This window comes from Saccopteryx leptura, chromosome 2, assembly GCF_036850995.1.
Source record: "Saccopteryx leptura isolate mSacLep1 chromosome 2, mSacLep1_pri_phased_curated, whole genome shotgun sequence".
In the NCBI taxonomy this organism is placed as follows: domain Eukaryota; kingdom Metazoa; phylum Chordata; class Mammalia; order Chiroptera; family Emballonuridae; genus Saccopteryx; species Saccopteryx leptura.
In genome coordinates, this window is record NC_089504.1 from 7668253 (window position 1) to 7686255 (window position 18003).

Sequence of the window (18003 nt, forward strand, 5' to 3'; positions counted from 1 at the left end):
ACAAAAAAAGAAAAAGAAAAAAGAATGATGCAAGCACACAGCCCCCACACCCCCAGCACACTGCTGGGAAAAGCAACTGGCATTTCATCCCCACAGAGAGAAATTCCATCTTAAATTATTGACATTTAGTGAAAAGCAAGTTTTGTTTGGGCAGGATGATGTTAATGCCCTGATTATTTTGTTTGTTTTTTGAGGTCTCCCTCCAGCAAACAGAGCTTTTCTCCAGGTCAGGAGAAGGAAAGCCTCAGCAGTCCTATCTCTGCCACCCCCATTCCGGGCTCTGGGGCTGGTGGCTGCAGCTGGTGGAACAAAGCCTGGTCTCAGACACATGTGTGCGGAAGCGTGTGTCCCGAGACCCAGACTGGTCAGCAGACTGGCCGTGCCATCCCCTTCTCCAGGCAACCCTGTCAGATCAAGCCCACCCCCCCAAGACAGGCTGGGGAGCCTGCCTTTCAACTCCTGCCACCTTTCTGGGTGAAGGGCAACTCTGAAAGTCCTGGGCGGAGGCAGAGAGGTGGGACCAAACACTATGGCTGAGGGTATGTAGGGTGCTATTGGTTTCTACGGATAAAGGTCCAGGCGAGGCTAGTAAACAACCTAGTCTTTTATTTGCCCCAGGCCAGCTGTTGCAGGCACGGAAGCCCCAAGACATCCAGAAGGGCTGGAGGGAGGAGGGGTGAACCATCCTGCCTACCAGGTGCTGCCTGCCCCAGCCTGCTTCCTGCAGGGGGTTGGAAGGGAGTTGAAGTCTACATTTGTGACATCAGTATCATCCCCGTTTTCAGACACTATAACTGTTCAGTTGCTGTTGACAAGGAAACTGAGGCGCGCTGACCCTCCCAGGCCTCTACTGGCCAGTCCAAGGTTAAGCCTACTCCCTCTTCTCCAGAACGAGTTGCAGGCAGCCTTTTGCTGGGGGAGGGTCTCAGGAGCCCATCTGGTGGTCTGTGGTGGTGGGGAGGCCAGCCAGGGTCAAGGGCTGGGTGGGGGTGGAGGGAGCAGGAGGAAGGGTGTGGTTGGAAGAGCAGCTGCTGGGTGGGGGGGAGGGGGTCAGCACTGAATAGAGGACCCCAGCTGGGGTTCCATAATGATATCAGTGGAGGACAGGCAGAGCCCTCTGCTGTCCAGATGGGGAAACTGAGTCGGGGACTCCTCAATGTTTGAGAAGAGAGGGGTCTCCCATCAGCTATTCAGGACCATTCATCTTCCCCATGAAGACACTGTGACCTGGAACTGGAGCGCCTGGTCAGTGGCCACTCGGTGTTTAGACTGAGACGCAGGAGTGGAAGGCAGCTGGGTCACCTGGCTCGAGCCCCCCTCTACTCTGGACAAACCAGAGAGGCACCCTCCCCCTCAGCTGCTGGGAGCAGGATGCTGGGCTCAGGCGCCTCCCCGCCTTCCCCTGCTCACGTGCCTGCTCAAGGCTCATTTTAGCACCTGGCCTCTTTTCCCTGCCTGGAGGGAGCTCAGGGGACAGGGCAGGGAAGAAAGCAGCCAAGGGGGATAGGGAGATCTGGAAGCAGCACCCGAGAGGATGTCTGCTGGTGCTCTTCTCCCCACCCCAAGGGGCCCAGGCACAGAGAGGGGCCCTCAGCCGCCGTGCAGCGTGGATATGAAGAGGACGCTGTCCTGGTCCTGAAGCTGGTAGTCCAGCTCACCCTGGTCCAGGAAAGAAATGAGAAGACCATCAGGGCTACTCTTCCAGTTTCTCCCGAGTCAGGAGAGGCTGGGGGAGGGGGAGTACACCTGGCTGCTCTGGAAGAGAAAGCTAGACTCTACCAGAAAACCAGGTACCCTATACTTTAACTTGCAAATAAATGCCCAGGATGGAGGTCAGTTCCCCACTTCCCCCAGCACCCTTTTTTTCTTAGTGATGGGAGACTTGATGGCCTCAGTTTGGAGGCTGGCATGGGACAGAGGATGCCTCATACTATTCGGACTTCAGGAAAGGCCCAAGGCGTTCCCACTAAAGCAGCAAGGAGAGGGGCTGGGTGAGGAGCGTCTTGAGGTACTGACCAGCAGTTCCCAGTCGGAGTCATTAATCAGCACCAGAATCCCTGGCCGCCTGTGGGAAAGAGGGGGGTGAGCAGCAGAGAGAAGGGCAGGGGTAGTCAGCAGCACAGGAGAGGTTGAGCCATTTGGGCCCGTGGGTGGCAGGGGTGTGGCCTCCTGACATTCCGATTCAGGAGCTCCCAGGGGGTAGAAGTCAGTCTGACTCTGAAGGAAACCTGGTCAGACAGTCACGGTCTTGGGGCCAGGCAGAAATTCCAGCACCACCTCTCACGTCTCAGGCCGGTCATTTTGTTTCTCTGAGAGTCAGTTTCCTCAACTGAACATGGGGTGAATTTCAGTGCTGTCCAGACGAGGCCTGTGTGAGGATGAACTGGGGTGACGTGTGACATGCTTGCCCACCAGAGTCTGTGGGAGTCCCTACTGGTAGCAGCATGTTTCACCAAGGGTCTATCCCCAAACCAGGGGAGGCCAATCATGGCTCTGAGCACCCGAAAGCCCCAAGCAACCCTGCTTGGCGTTGTCTGAACAGGCACCCTATCCTGGCTCCTGCGGGCAGTGGCACAAGGAGCTCTGCTGTCCTCGGGGTGGCCTCCGTGACTGCCGGAGCACGATCTGCGCCAGGAGCTGGCTGGCAGCCTCGGCCCCAGCCTTGCTGGTGGCCTCTGCTGCACGGCAGGTGACCGCGCCCTGCCAGCGCCCTGCCTGCCACGTTCCCATGCTCGGCTGGCCCTGCTGGCATGCGGAGCCCGGCCCCTTGCCCAGGAGGTGGAACTGGGCCTGGGACAGGTGGGCGGCTTTGGGCTGAGGGTAGTGGGCTCTCCAGTGAGCACAAGCATGCGTGTGTGCATGCACATGTGCACAGTGACTCCCTGGAATGCTAGACCTCTGCTGTCCACCGCAGTGTCTACAAGCTATACTGAAACTTAATTACCAGTAAATAAAACCGAATGTTTGGTCCCTCACTCACACTAGCCACATTTCCAGTGTTCAGTAACCTCACCTGCCTAGCAGCTGCCATTCTGCACAGCACAGATATAGAATATTTCTACCACTGCAGAAGGTTCTAGGCTGTCAAGGGATGAAGGGGACCCCAGACAGCATTTTTTCCTCAGCACTTTGGACAGGGAGCATAGCTGAGGCCCAGAGAGGTGAAGTAACTTGTCTAAGGTTCCACAGCAAGTTTGTGTCAACCAGAAGGAGGAATCCAAGGTTCTTGAAAATGCACCAGTCTCCTGACATGGGTGTTTAAAAAATACCCAACAATGCAGTGTGGTAACAAGAACGCTGGGAGCTCTTTCTTCAGAGGGTCGGGGATGACAGAGGAAATGACGGGACCGGAGAAGGCTGGGGCTGAACACAAAGGTAGGGCTCCTTCCCTCCGCCCACCCTCCTCTGGGCAGGGAAGAAAGGGACTCACACGCTGTCGCCCTGGATGAACAGCTCGGGCCGCTCTTTTAGCAAATTCTTCTGGATCCAGACAAGGAGGCTCCGGATGTCCCCTGGAGAGGAAGGCGCAGAACAAACTAGTCAAACCCCAACTATTCCTAAGCCCCAGGAGGAAGTGAACCTGGGGCTCCGAGGGCCTCCTGTAGACCAGGGTGTGATGGTCCCTGAACTTGTAGATTCCCAAGGTGAGGAGGTGGGGAAGCAGAGGCCAGCCACCTGCCAAGAAGGTCTTCAGAGAAAGTGTCACCTAACATTCCTGAAGGCTTCAAGAGGTAATGGGGACTCAGGCAGAGGAACTGTGACATCTAAAGGAACTGGGAGACAGACCCCTATCCACAAGTCCGGGAAGGTGCTCTGAAATCGCCACAGCCGGGATTCTGAGAGGGCCCTGAAGTGCCTCCACCTTTATCTCTCTAGCCTGTCCCAGAGAGGCAGGATTCCGCTTTGCTCTGGGAGGGGTCTGCATACATTTTCCTTTGCCAGGGAAGAAAAACAATTGCTGAGCTGATAACATCAGCTAATTTCCTCCGGCAGAAGGTGAAGGACCCTCCAGCAGCCAGAGATGACAAATCACTGCCGCAGGACTTCCCCTCATAGCCCCCCAGCCCCCTGCATCCCGGAGCTTCAGGCACCACCCCAAAGAGGCAAGAGGTTCAGGGTTGACAGGGCTTCTCCTGCTCCTCAACACTGATAGTTGCCAGTTTGTACGTAGTTGAGGGCCAACCATCAAGCTCTTTGCATATCATGTGGAGGCTCAGGGCCATGTGTCCCCAGGGTCACCTCTCCCTTCTTAGTATCAGGGTCCCAGGTGACAACATTGAAACCTGGTTGTACAAACTCCCCAAATGCTAAGGCTCTCAACCATCTCCTGAGACTGTAGGACAGTAGTCCCCAACCCCCGGGCCGCGGACTGGTACTGGTCCGCAGAGAAAGAATAAATAACTTACATTATTTCCGTTTTATTTATATTTAAGTCTGAACGATGTTTTATTTTTTAAAAATGACCAGATTCAGCCCTGGCCGGTTGGCTCAGCGGTAGAGCGTCGGCCTGGCGTGCGGGGGACCCGGGTTCGATTCCCGGCCGGGGCACATGGGAGAGGCGCCCATTTGCTTCTCTACCCCCACCTCCTTCCTCTCTGTCTCTCTCTTCCCCTCCCGCAGCCAAGGCTCCATTGGAGCGGGGATGGCCCGGGCGCTGGGGATGGCTCCTTGGCCTCTGCCCCGGGCGCTGGAGTGGCTCTGGTCGCAGCGGAGCGATGCCCCGGAGGGGCAGAGCGTCGCCCCCTGGTGGGCGTGCCGGGTGGATCCCGGTCGGGCACATGCGGGAGTCTGTCTGTCTCTTCCTGTTTCCGGCTTCAGAGAAATAAAAAAAATAAAAAAAATAGGAGACCTGCCCGAGACTAGTCCGTGCCTCGGTGAGCTGAGGTGAGCCGGAGAAGGACCTAGGCAGGCCTTGGTTTCTCCGCCCAGAGTCACTAGAGCCACGAGTCCTGGCCGTAGGGGAGGGAAAGGCTGGGAGGGTAGCGCTTGTGGGGCAGGCTCGGCAACCTGTCACACACACAGCACCAACCTTGGGGAGGATGCTAAGACAGTCTCAACGGCCTGCAGACCACCCTCCTGGAAGGCAGACAGACGCACCCTGGAGAGACCAGCTCACTCTGCTCCATGCCAATCTCCCTGGCTGATACATCAGAAGAGTGCAGGGCCAGGGGCAACGTGTCCATGACCAAGACTGCCACCTTTCAATTTTACTTCCTACTCTTAAACAAAGCAGTTGGACTTCTCTTGGTCCCTGGAGGAGGCAGAGGACAGGGAGCATTGCCTTCAACTAGCTGCAGTTCACTTGGACTCCAGGCTGTGTTCCTCCCCTGGGGCCTGGGTTCCAGAGGCTTCCCCTTGGCCTCCATCTTGGCACTGTCTGGTGGGCCGCCAGCCCATACATCTCGCGGCCGCTCGATAGAGCTGCTGGAGTCTGACACATCCATCAGCCAGCCCTGGCGGGCAGTTCTGCCTGTGTGTGCAGAGGCACTGAGAGGGACTGGGCAGAACCTGGCCTGGGGGCCACCAGCAGCACTTCCCAGCCTAGTCGTCAGGTACAGAACCAGACCCACTTGCAAAAAAGGAGTGGACTTCAATTCTCCTCTGGATAGGCTGGGGGTGGGTGGGTAGTGGTCATGTCGGGGTCATCAAAGTGACGGCACCATCGTGGAGTCCCGGAGGGGTGGGCCGAGGGCAAGTCTGCTGCCAGTGCTGGCTCATTTATCATGATGCTCCTCTTTGCTGAGGTCATTCCCTCCCTTCGCTGCACTCCCCAGGCCTGCCCACATTCTTGATAACCTGTTACCATGGTGAGGCCACCACATCACCATCCTTATTGTTCCCCCATGCCTGGATTTGGGGGTGGGGAGAGATGGGGCTCATGGCAGGCTACAAGGGCCACTAGGCCTGGACCAAAACACACCCCCAGGGATATCTTGCTAGGCTTGCTGAGGCCCAGACAATATGCAAATGGCCTCCAAGACAGATGGTCGGCTTCCAAAGGCACCCAGGGGAGGAGGAAGGGTTAAGCAGAGTCAGGGGCTGGTGGCCTGAGGGTGGCTCTGGGGAATCTGACTTTCACCTTCCCCCTGTGTCTTCCTGCCTTCCCACTGCTCCAGAGGGTGTTTTTCTTCCTGGGATCTCAGGCAATCATTAGCAAGATAAATATTTACTGAGCAACTACTATATGCCAGGAGCTAGGGAGGTGGCGGTGAGCAAGCTGGACACAGAGCAACCCGCACGAAGCTGACGGGCCAGCAGGGGAGCCAGACATTACTTATTTAATTAGTTGTGATAAATGCTATCTCTGTGCAGGAGCAGCAAGAGCTTTTCTGAGGATGTTAACACTGAAGGTGAGGCCTGAAGGATGAGTAGCGTCTGACGGAACATTCTAGGCAGAAGGAAGAACATATGCGAAGACCTAAGGCAGGAAGGAACTGGCAGGTGCAAGGTAACTGAACAGAGAAGGCAAGAAGTGCGGCAGGAGTTGGAGCCAGGGGCCAGATCCTACAGGGCTCGTGCGGGCCTGGGGAAGGGGCCTGCTCCAAAGAGGCCTCTCCTGCCGTGTGAACCCCAGGGGTATCCACCAAATCCATGCTCTGAGGGCGCAGAACCCACACTGCCCAGGGCTGTGCTCAATGTTTCTCTGCCTTAACAGATATATCAAGATCTGACTCAAATGTAGTGTCCAGTATTAGCGTGTGTTCTGAGGACCCAGCACTAGCCATAGCACACAGCACAGAACATCACACACAGCACCTCGACTCCATCACTTCCTAATTATATGACACTGGGTCAAGAATTTCAAGGAGACTCAGTGTCCTTTGCATAACGGACATGGTCAGAATGTCTCATAGGGCTGTTGTGAGGAAGAAATAAGATGATACATACAAAGCTCTTGGCACTGTGCCTGGTGTATCAACGCTGTAATTCTGTGACTCAGGAGAGGAACCTGTACCTTTGCCCTCTTTTTTTTTTTTTTTACAGAGGCAGAGATAGACAGGGACAGACAGACAGGAATGGAGAGAGATGAGAAGCATCAATCATCAGTTTCTCATTGCGCGTTGCGACTTCTTAGTTGTTCATTGATTGCTTTCTCATATGTGCCTTGACCGTGGGCCTTCAGCAGACCGAGTAACCCCTTGCTGGAGCCAGCGACCTTGGGTCCATGTTGGTGAGCTTTTTGCTCAAGCCAGATGAGCCCGCGCTCAAGCCGGCGACCTCGGGTCTCGAACCTGGGTCCTTCCGCATCCCAGTCCGATGCTCTATCCACTGCGCCACCACCTGGTCAGGCCCTTTGCCCTCTTTTGATGCCCTGAGTTTCCACACTCTGTGCCCTGGGGCCTAGCGCCCTGGGGATATGTTCAGACCGCTTTGGAGAGTGGGTACAGTTGGTCAACCATTAATCAGACAGCGCTGGGACTGGCTGGGGTTTCGGTGGGAATCACTACCTTCACATCAGAGGCCAGAGAGGGATGGAGAGGACGGTGCAGGGGGCCCCCAGACACCTGCCTTCCCTCCATTCTAGATGTTCAGATGCCTCAGATGCTGCCAGGACACCACAGCAGGAAGGACCCAAAGTCCGAGGCTGTGGGTGCTGCAGGCCAGACTGCCCTTGGCCACACAGCCCAGGGGAGGGAGAGGAGCACCCCACCACGAGGTTTCCAGGGCAGGAGCCTTGGGACCCAGCCTGCCCATCTGTGGAGGAACAAGTGATGGGCACCACTTGCTGCTCTGTGGCAGAGTGGTGAAGGGTGTGCTTTCTGGGTAAGAAGTCACTTCACCTCTCTAAGTCTCAGTGTCATCCTCTAACAAATGGGGGTAATAATCCAACCACCAGAGAGCTGCTGCGAGGACTCCAGTGTAATGCTAGCAACAGGCCGAGCACAGCAGCAAAAACACTGGACAAACATGCATCTACACTGTGACTGAGGATCCTCTCTTTCGGGCTGCCAGAACCTACTAGAAGCTGCTGGCAACGGGGTACCACACATGTCCCTTAGCACCCAAGAAGGCGTTCACCAGAATCCCTCACCCCAGTGGACTTGTTCTTGTTTGGGAACACTGCCACCCACTGTGGCAGGCCCCCCCAACACTGTCAGTCCTGGTTCTCAGGCTAAAGATAACAATCTCAAGCTGAGACTGAGTTCTGGCTGCAACCGACACCCTCATCCAGCCTCTCTGTGCACGCCCCAGGGAGAGCTTTTCTCCCAACCTGAAATCTATCTTCCTGTCACTCTTACTGAGCCTCGCTGGCCCATGGGGACCATGTCAACAACTGTGTCCCCTTCTCTATGCCCGCCTGCCCGCCCTGGGAGAGATGGATCCCAGACCCCCTAAGTCTTCTGTAGGTTAAACCACTCCTGTCCCCACCAAGTCTACTAGGCTCCAAGACAAGGCTCTTCTGGGAGCCCACCCCAGCCCTTAGTTGAAAGGGGAAAAGAAAGAGCTGGGATGGGGGAAATAAAAGAGAAGAGAGGGCAGAGAGAACATCAGAGGGCCTATTTACAAGTGAATAGGGGTAAGAAAGGAGCAGTTTGCGGGCTAAACTGGCCTCGGAAGAAGGTTTACAGATGTGCGAAGGGACGCTCCTCATTGTTTAATTAGGCAGAAAGTGGATCTTTTCAAAAGCAATTTTGCACAGGGACTGGGAGGGTTGGGGGGAGAAGAGGGCTGTGGGGAGGGGATCAGCAAACAGACCCCAGAGCAAAGAAAGGAACAGCTGGCCCCACGGAGGCTGTGAAATGCATAATAAGCAGGTTAAAGCCCCCGGGAGCTCCCTCCAGCTCCTGCCCTCCCTTGTCAGTTGCCCCTTAATACAATAGCATGGCAGAGGAAGAAGGTCAGGGTAAGGTGAGGCAGACATGTCTCCTCCTGGGGGCCAGAGCAGGTAATGCTCAAGCTGGGGCAGTCTGTCCACTGACAGTTTTGGGTTTGCTCCAGGCCACTGACCAACCAGACATGAGCTGGAAGCTCTGAGTTAAAGGAATCCTTGAAGTATAAAAAGCCAGCCCCCAGGGTCCACAATGCCCAAAGCCGGGAGGTGCCTACCAACCCTAGCCAATCAGAAGATGGCCTGTTCCATGGAAACGACGATTAAGATATTCCCCCCCTACACACACAATTTCCCCCAGGGTCAGCGCACCCTGCTTCCCAGAATTGTATACTGAATCTGAAAGTAATTTTTCCAAATTGTAGATGTCACATAGAGCCTGAATGGTGGTGGCACAGTGGATAGAGCATCGGCCTGGGACATTAAGGTCCCAGGTTCAAAACCCTGAGGTCAGCCTGACCAGGCGGTGGCGTAGTGGATAGAGCGTCGGTCTGGGATGCGGAGGACCCAGGTTCGAGACCCTGAGATCGCCAGCTTGAGCGCGGGCTCATCTGGCTTAAGCAAAAAAAAGCTCACCTGCTTAGACCCAAGGCCCCTGGCTCGAGCAAGGGGTTATTCGGTTCACTGAAGGCCCGCGGTCAAGGCACATATGAGAAAGCAATCAATGAACAACTAAGGTGTTGCAACGAAAAACTGATGATTGATGCTTCTCATCTCTCTCTGTTCCTGTCTGTCTGTCCCTATCTATCCCTCTCTCTGACTCTCTCTCTGTCTCTGAAAACAAACAAACAAACAAACAAAAAACAAAACCCTGAGGTCATTGGCTTGAGTGGAGGCTCACTAGCTTGAGTGTGGGATTGACATGATCCCATGGTTGCTGGCTTGAGCCCAAAGGTCGCTGGCTTGAAGCCCAAGGTCACTCACTGGCTTGAGCACAAGGTCACTGGTCACTATCAGCTGGAGCCCCCCAGTCAAGGCATGTGTGAAAAGCAATCAATGAACAATTAAATTATCGCAACTACAAGTTCACGTTTCTCATCTCGCTCCTTTCCTGTCTCTTTCTCTCTCTAAATAAAAATAATAATGATTAAATAATTGTTAAATAGCTAACCAAATCAGTGAAGATGTAATCTAGCCCAACCTCCTATTTTACAGATGGGAAAACAGAGGCCCGCAGAAACAAGTGACTTGCTATGTGCACTGCCAGGACTCCTCTCTTGTAGTCTCACCCACTTTGGCCTTGCACATCCTCGTCACAATCCATAATCTTATGGCTGCTGTTTTCTCTGCTGGTTTCCAGGACCTACTTGGCCAAATGGCAGCCCCTGGGCTGGGAAGGCTGCCAGACGACATATCTGGGCATGAGTTTGGGAGAAGAGTAAGACTCTCCCAGTGGCAACTGGTGGGCTCCTGTGTGCCAGGGTAAGGCTTGGCAGATGCCAACTAGCTCTGTGACTGCGGCATGACCCTTGCCTCTGCATACAACAGGGCAAAAATAGGAACCAGAGGTAAAGTCACAGCCAAGGGCCCAAAGACTGAGCAGAGGGCCATTTCGGCTTCCCTCCCCTGCGGCCTCTTCCTTCACCCTGTAGAGGAGGCTAGCCACCACCTGCCCTGGAAGCAACAGATGAAGAGTGAGGGATCAGAAACCTGGTTAGCCCACCCTCCCTACCCGAGTGACTCCGGACAGGTCACCCCCTTCTTCTCTCTCGGGTTTGGTTTCCTTGATATAGATAATATCTACCAGGGTCATCATCAAAATCAAGATAAATAACTGTTGAGAGCATGAATATAAATGAATAAAAGTGTAAAAACCAGAAAGTACACTGCAGGTATAATTCAGGGAACCTCTTAGAATAAATGATGACAGGTCAGTAGTACCATGAAAGGACTTCAGAGTGGTACCAAAAATATGGTTCTGAATCCCAGCTCTACCATTTAAATAACTGTATAACTTGGAGTAAGACTCTTGACAAGTAACTCATCCCACTTAGTTGTTCCCTTTAGCTGTCTGTGCACTCATTGATTCCTTCTTGTATGTGCCCTGACTGGGGATGGAACCCGTGACCTCAAGCGCTAGGACAACACTTTATCCACTAAGCTACCTGGCAAGGGCCTGGGTTTCCACTTTTTAATATGGAATAATGATAGCTGCCACCTAGGAATTTGTGACAATTATTTGCACAACCAATTAGGGCTTTGCCTACCTACCAAACTCAGCCTGGATCCCTCTGACACTGGAACATTTTTCAGTTCTTTGACCACCCTGCAGACTGTTACAAGGGTGTCTTCACAAGTACTATCTTCTTTGCCTGGAATAGGCCCCAGGTACCTCTGCTGTCCTCCAGTGGATTGGGCTGGTTCCTTTTCATCCTTCAGGATTTAGCCACCAGGTTACCTCTTTAAAAAGGCCTTCCCTGCCTGGCCTGCAGTGGCACACTGGATAGCGCTGACCTCTCTCCCTTTTTCTCTCTCTCTAAAATCAATACAATATACATAGAAAAAAATCAAATTCCAAGTACCCTTTTGTTCTCATGCCAGCGGTAACCACTTGTACAGTTAAACGTGTTTTTACTTATTGTGTGGCTCCACTTCCAAGACACTGTCCATCAGGACAAGAACAGAATCGGTTTCACTCAGCGTTGAACACCCAGCATCTAGTAGTGTCTGGCACAAAGGAGGCACTCAAAAACACATGTGCCAACTAAGGAAAGAATAAAGTACTGACTTCCATATCTGGCATTTGGTGAGCATTCAGCCAATGAATGAATGAAAAGGGCTGGAATTATTCAACTTGGGGCTGTTTGTGCACAAATACAGGGGAAAATAAATCATAATTTCTTTTTAATTCAGTGAGGGGAGGGGAGGCAGAGACAGACTCCCGCATACACCCAGACCGGGATCCACAGGGCAAGCCCACTAGAGAGTGATGCTCTGCCCATCTGAGGCGTTGCTCTGTTGCTCAGCAACTGAGCTCTTCTTAGCACCTGAGGCAGAGGCCATGGAGCCATCCTCAGTGCCCAGGGCCAACTCACTCCAATTGAGCCATGGCTGCAGGAGGGGAAGAGATAGAAAGAGTAGCAAGAGGGGGGAGGGACGGAGAAGCAGATGGGAGCTTCTGTGTGCCCTGACCAGCAATCAAATCCAAAACATCACACACCAGGCTGACACTCTACCACTGAGCCAACTGGCCAAGGCCAATAAATCATAATTTGTGCTAGTTTTCCAGCCAGGTCTTTAAGGCTGAATCTTCCGTGGGTCGCTTCTTCCCTCCTAAGACTGCATGGCCATCTGTCAGACTAAGAAAGTCGCTTTGATCACTATGGCTCTTCCTCCACCAAGGACACACACAATCCTACAATCCTGACATTTAACCCCAGCCTCATGGTCACCACTGGCTGAAGGGGGCAGTGCCTTGTTTCTTAGTGAGTGTCGCCCAGCTTCTGAATGTGGCACACAGACCTATCCTGTTATTGCTCTCTGACCAGTAAACATGGGTAATAATAATTATTGACTCATGGCAGGTGCGTGTCCAGTTCCAGAAGAATCCTGTCAAGCCTCACTGACCATTTCTGCTTGCCCGCCTCCAGGAACCTCACTCCTCTGCCTCCTCATGATTTGTCCTCCCTTCCCCTGAAGGATCTCGGCCCTGGCGAGACGGGCTCTGTGCTGAGGGTCCTGAGCATTCTTCCCTGGCTATGACCCACAGCTAGGAACGTGGGATACCCCACAGCTGTGATGCCAGCCCCCACCTCTAAGCTACACTGGTCCTTACCCAGCTGGACCTCCTCAAACCCCCCCCCCCCCCAGTTTGCTCTCATTCATGGCTCTCTCCCCAGGGCCTGGTACATGGTCTGCCACACAGGAAGTGCTCAGTATATATTTGTTTAAAAAAGATGAACAACTATTTGAATGGACAAATAAAAATAGTCCACTGTCTCTCTGAGTCAACCTCTCTCCTCCAACCTCCTTTTTGGCTGGACATTTTCTTCTCACCTAACTCTTCCTACCATAACGTGAGCCTATCTGCACTGCTCCTCCCTCAGTGAGGGATACCATCTTCATGAGAACATCTCTCCACCGCCATCTAATAACAACCGAGATGCTCCTTTTAGCAACCCTGAGAGACAGGGATTACCACACCCACTTCACCGATAAGAACACTAAAGCTAGAGAAGTGAGGCCACTGGCCTAACGTTCTAAGGGGATTCACAGTTAAGTCTGAATACAGAACTCACATTCACAAAGACTAAGGTACACCACCACCTTCCTGCAAAGCTGGCTGGTCTCGGAGAGGATGGGTGAAGGGTATTCTGGCTATCTCTCTTCCTCCCTCCCTCTGGCCAGGGAAACCTGACGGATTCCCACTCTAATGGGACTGAGTTAACCCTGTGGACTCCTGCCCAGAGTACCCACAGGGGCTCAGGCAGCCCATACTCACAGGGTTCCTCCTGTCCAGGCAAGGTGACCTGATGCTTCTTTACACCGTCGAACAGGAGCTCCGCGCCACCTCTGCAAGGAAAGGCCAAAGACAGCCAGGTGAGCTCCTGCAAATACCTACCTGAGACTGGCACCTGAGGAGGGCTGGCCAGAGAGCCCAGGAGATGAAGAGGTCCGTGGTTAGGAACACCTTGGACACCAGTGACTGATTCTCAAATGTGATTTCCTGAAGTGGTAAAACAGGATATAAATAACTTTTACCAATAAACAAGTATCCAGATTTGCAGACTCTTATTTACTTCTTTCTCAAAAGGCAGCTTAGCACACAGGTTCAGGTTTGGTGCTGTGGGCCGCAAGATGGGAGACCAGCCTCCATCTCTACCCGACACCCAGACCTTGGGCATGTGACTCCATGTTCTCAACCCTTAGTCTTTCCATCTACAAAAATGTTGAGAAGCCACCACGAGGCATGCTGGACACCCGTATGTATTGAAGGGTTTCCTCTGGTCAGGTGAGGGTTTAAAATGTCCCTGCTTATGCCAACCTCTGATGGCCTGGTGCGTATACCGCAATGCTGGAGGGTAAGAGACTCCACCAAACTTAGCAATTTACAAGACCATTCTTCATCTCATTTCATCCTTAGGGCATCCCAGGGAAGGAGGGAAAGAGCAGACATTATTAATCTATCCAATGGAGAGGCAGAGGCTTGAAGAGGTAAGGTGACTTTTCTGAGGTCACAGAGACAGTGGCTGAACTAGGCTTTGAATTCTTTTTTTTTTAATTTTTTTTAATTTACTCATTTTTTGAGAGAGAATAGAAGGGAGAAAGAGAGAGAAACATTGGTTTTGCTGTCCCACTTATTTATGCATTCATCGGTTGACTCCTCTATGTGCCCTGACCAGAGACTGGACCTGCAACCTTGGCATACCGGGACGACGCTCTAGCTAACTGATCTACCCAGTCCAGACTAGGCTTTCAACTCTAACTGGCTTCGGCTCAGACCCAGCAGCCTTGGTAGGGAAAACCCAAGACCCCCAAAGGTCAGAAAGTCCTTTGAGGGCAGTTTGGTTCACTGTGTGTGTCAGTGCCTGGGCAAGGGGAGGCGGTTCAGCAGAGATGCCTGGAGACAAGTGCAGAGGCCAGGGCTCATGATGCAGACAGCAGGGCCGTTTCAATGCCCCACACTGCTTCTCTCTGTCTTCTGATTCCATCTCAGACTTCACGTGGATCTCCACTGAGAAGGCCTTAACAGACCTTTGAGAGATGCGAGGCCTCCCACCCTACCACCCTTTCCCAAATTCAGAGGACAGAGATGTCCTGAGACAGTCCACTGGGAGGGAAAGGCAAGGCAAGCATTGTCATCGGGGAAACATGGGGCGACTGTCATCCAAACAAGGTCATGCTTTGTTGATGCAGAAATGTGGAGGGGGAGAGGAGGCCCATCTGTGGCCGCGAGCAGAGCCATTTCAGCTGCAAGCCTGCACAGAGCCTCCATTTATCCCCTTCCAAGAGCCTCGTTCTCTCCTGGGTGGGGGTTGGCACATGCAGCAGCTGGGATGGGGGAGGGCCACAGGCAAGGGGCTCAGGAGTTGGGGGTCAGAGAAAAGGGGTGGGAGCTGGAAGCATTGGGACCCAGGCAAACAACCAAGAATGGCCAAACCTGGTGGTACCAGGCTCAGACATGGAGGCTGTTTTCCCCTTTACAAATGGATGAAGGGAGAACCAGAGAGCGACCTGGCTCAAAGAGTGACCTGTCACTGCTGGGTTCACTAGCCCCCCAATAAAGGGGTTTCAGCTGTCAGTACATCTGAAAGAGAGCAAGGTGTATGCCCAGAGTCTGGAGTGATGCAAAGAGGGAGGCAAGGGGCCTGCACTGGTCCCAGAAGAGAACCAAAGCCAGACTCTTTTTTTGTCTGATAGGGTTTGCTCTTCGGAGTCAATTAAGACTCCTTGTCTTCCTTCCACTCTCCAATTCTTGGTGGGAGTGTTTTTTGGTACCAGTGACTTACACAGACATTCCCAAAAATTACTTTCATTTTTTCTACTTTATCAGCTTATTTTATATTTTCAAACTTTTGTTTACTTATTTCCCCTTTACCTGATGGAATGCAAGCTCTGACTAAAACAGGGACCAATACACAGTAGGCACTCACTTTGCCATGAATAAAAAATGCCCATTTCTCCCACTTCTTCTCTAATTTCCATGGCATTCCCTCCCTTTGCCAATACCTCCCAGACTCAGGAAGAAAAGGAAAAAGAAGGAGGGAATTTCACATTTGCACCCCAGGGACAAAACACACCTGTACTACATACATGCTTTGAATCCCATGTGACCTGAGAAAACGCTCTGCTAAGGACAGTTCAGGAGGCAAGACAAAGAATGTAAGAACTGGTCACTGATAAGTTAGAAAGGTAGGTGTGGTTTTCTGGAGTCTATTAGAGCTAGTGGGGCTGGGAGGACATCTGATCAGGGGGAAGAGGCCGTGTCGTCACCCAGACTCTTAAGGATCAGGGGGGTACTAGGGGACAAAAAGGAGAGAATAATGGGCAAGGCAACTTCTTTGCAAATCTGCTCAGGTTCACAGTGAAGGATGAAAGAAGTCTTCTAAGAGATGTAAGAAAGGAAAGAAAAGCTAGGGGCAAAAACATGCATGGAAAAAAGGTCAAAGAGAGAAGGAATCTAGGTTTGGTATGCATTTTGGGCATTCTTGCTTCCTGAGAAGCTGTGATTCTCATGGGACACTGTGGTGGTGGATATAGGTATTAGGAGGTGGGTAAACGGGTGGAGGAATGTTGTCTTGCCTTGCTGGGGCTCACTGTTGCTCTGGAGCATAAGGGAGGCTGAGGCTAGAGATGGTCAGGCCAGAAAAGGCATAATTAAGCTACTCTGTAAACTCTAGAGGGCAAGGACCACATCTTCCTCACATGGATTCCTTACTGCTGGTAGAGTGAAGCTATTTCTGATGAAGAAACTCATGTCTGATTCAGTGAGACTGAAAGGTTAAGTTGGCTGCAGAAAAGCCTCAACACTGACAGTCTGCAGCTTTTCCATTTTGAGCCCTGCTGAGGCTTGTCAAAGCAGAAGGAAGCCTCCTAGAACATCCAGGCCATGGGGGCCATGGCTGGGCCAAGGGTCCGTGAAGCACAACAGCCAGGAGTCCAAACCAGTATGGTTCTAATTGGATCCAAGAGGCTAGACAATATCCTCAAAATGTACTTAACATTCGCGAGACTACCCCCTTCAAAGTGACAGAAACGCTGAACACTGGATAATACGGACAGAGTTCTATTTATCATTGTGTTCTCAGTGTCTGGCTCACTGCCTGGCACATGGTAGGCACTCAATAAATGACTGGTGAATAAACTACCCAATTAAGGGAAAGCATGAAAGAAACTTGGGACATCCCATGCAAGAAAAGGCATTTAAGGAGAGTTTTAGATTCCCATTCCAGACTTTTCACATAAGTCTTGGCTTGTTTATCGTCATACACACACATAACACACACACACACCTAGCTTCCATATAACTCTAAAAATTACACCACCCATCTCTTGGGGTCTGTTTCTTTTCCTTCTAAGATCTGCAGTTTCTCTCTGTTCCAAAACCATATGTAGGGAACAGAAAACAGTAGCTTGAGGAAACATCCTTCCTGATATGTGTTTCTTCAGTTAATGGAATGTGTGGTCCAATTCCTGCACTTTTCATCTGTTTAAACTGTACTGTCAGGGTTAGTCTCCTCCATTGTGCTATCTTGTCCCTATTATCCCCACCTGCCTGCAGAAGGCACTCAGCAAATTTCCTGAATGTCCTAAAAGGGGCTCAGGTCTGTTTAACACCCCCAAATCTTGCGAAAGAGAAGAAAGAAGTCTTGTCTCATACACACATCCCACGAGAGACAAAACTTCAAGAACCGTATAAGAGGACTTGTTGCCAGAAGGAAATCGGGGGTGAAGGATGGTCCTTCTCGGTTCTAGGAGCTCAGGTGTCAGAGACACGGGCCTGGTCCAAAACAGAATTGGCAAAGAAGGTAGGGAAGCCGCCTGCTAACCATCACGTCTTTTGAGTTCGGCAGGGCACAGGGCACCGAGGTGTGCACGGAGCGCAGCTCACGCCCGAGTGTGCGCCTCTATTCCCGGACTTACGGCCTCGTCGCCAAAAGAGACTGAGCCTCTCAGACCCTCTGAAGCAGATGGCGTAGCTCAAAGAAGGCGCCAGGAACCTCGGAGATTCAGTCGTCACAGGCCCCAAGGCTGAGGAAGAGGGATTCCGGGCCCGAAGACTTCAATCCATCCCCACGGCGCCCCCAACTCTACGACTCACCCGAACTCCACCTCCACTGACAAGGGCGCTGCCATGTTGAGGAAGCCGACCTCGCAGGAAACTCCCGTCAACTTCCGGCGTCCCGCCCCACTTCCGTTCGCCCCGGACGGAAGAGGCGGTACCCAGGGAGCCTTCCTCCTCGGCTATTGGAGTAAGGGCTAGAGTGCGTAGCGGAGGGAAGGTCACGAGGAAGTCTTTTAAGTTGGTTCTCTTCTGTCTTTTAGGGACGGCGCTCAGAGGGCCAGGATGGGCTGCCACCTGTGCGAGCCCCAGCCAGGCGGAGGAGTTCCTGCGCGCAGTGACTGTGAGCCTCGTTACCGTTTATCTTGGACTAGTTACGAATCTCTTAAGTCTGCACGCTGCTTGAGCTCGCTCAACCACTTTTCTCTCTTTTTTCTTTATTATTGATTTT

The 18003-nt window shown here is 52.5% G+C and overlaps 1 protein-coding gene across 1 annotated transcript; it reads right to left on the minus strand.

Annotated features, from left to right (window-relative positions):
• Nucleotides 1–586: 586 nt before the first annotated feature.
• URM1 (ubiquitin related modifier 1) lies at nucleotides 587–17668 on the minus strand. Its single transcript, XM_066366989.1, has 5 exons — nucleotides 17592–17668; nucleotides 13272–13342; nucleotides 3431–3512; nucleotides 2017–2065; nucleotides 587–1659 (listed from the first exon to the last, which is right to left on the minus strand). Exons 1-5 carry the CDS (start codon nucleotides 17624–17626, stop codon nucleotides 1591–1593), a joined length of 306 nt encoding a protein of 101 aa, XP_066223086.1. The 5' UTR covers nucleotides 17627–17668; the 3' UTR covers nucleotides 587–1590.
• Nucleotides 17669–18003: the final 335 nt, after the last annotated feature.

Bases quoted from the DNA above. Each gene is read 5' to 3' on its own strand.
- URM1 (XM_066366989.1), bottom strand. From the start codon at position 17,626: ATGGCAGCGCCCTTGTCAGTGGAGGTGGAGTTCGG. The intron at 13,343-17,591 runs GTGAGTCGTAGA...CTTTCCTTGCAG, and splicing joins TCAGTGGAGGTGGAGTTCGG to AGGTGGCGCGGAGCTCCTGT. The intron at 3,513-13,271 runs GTGAGTATGGGC...CTTCCTCTCCAG, and splicing joins GCCTGGACAGGAGGAACCCT to GGGACATCCGGAGCCTCCTT.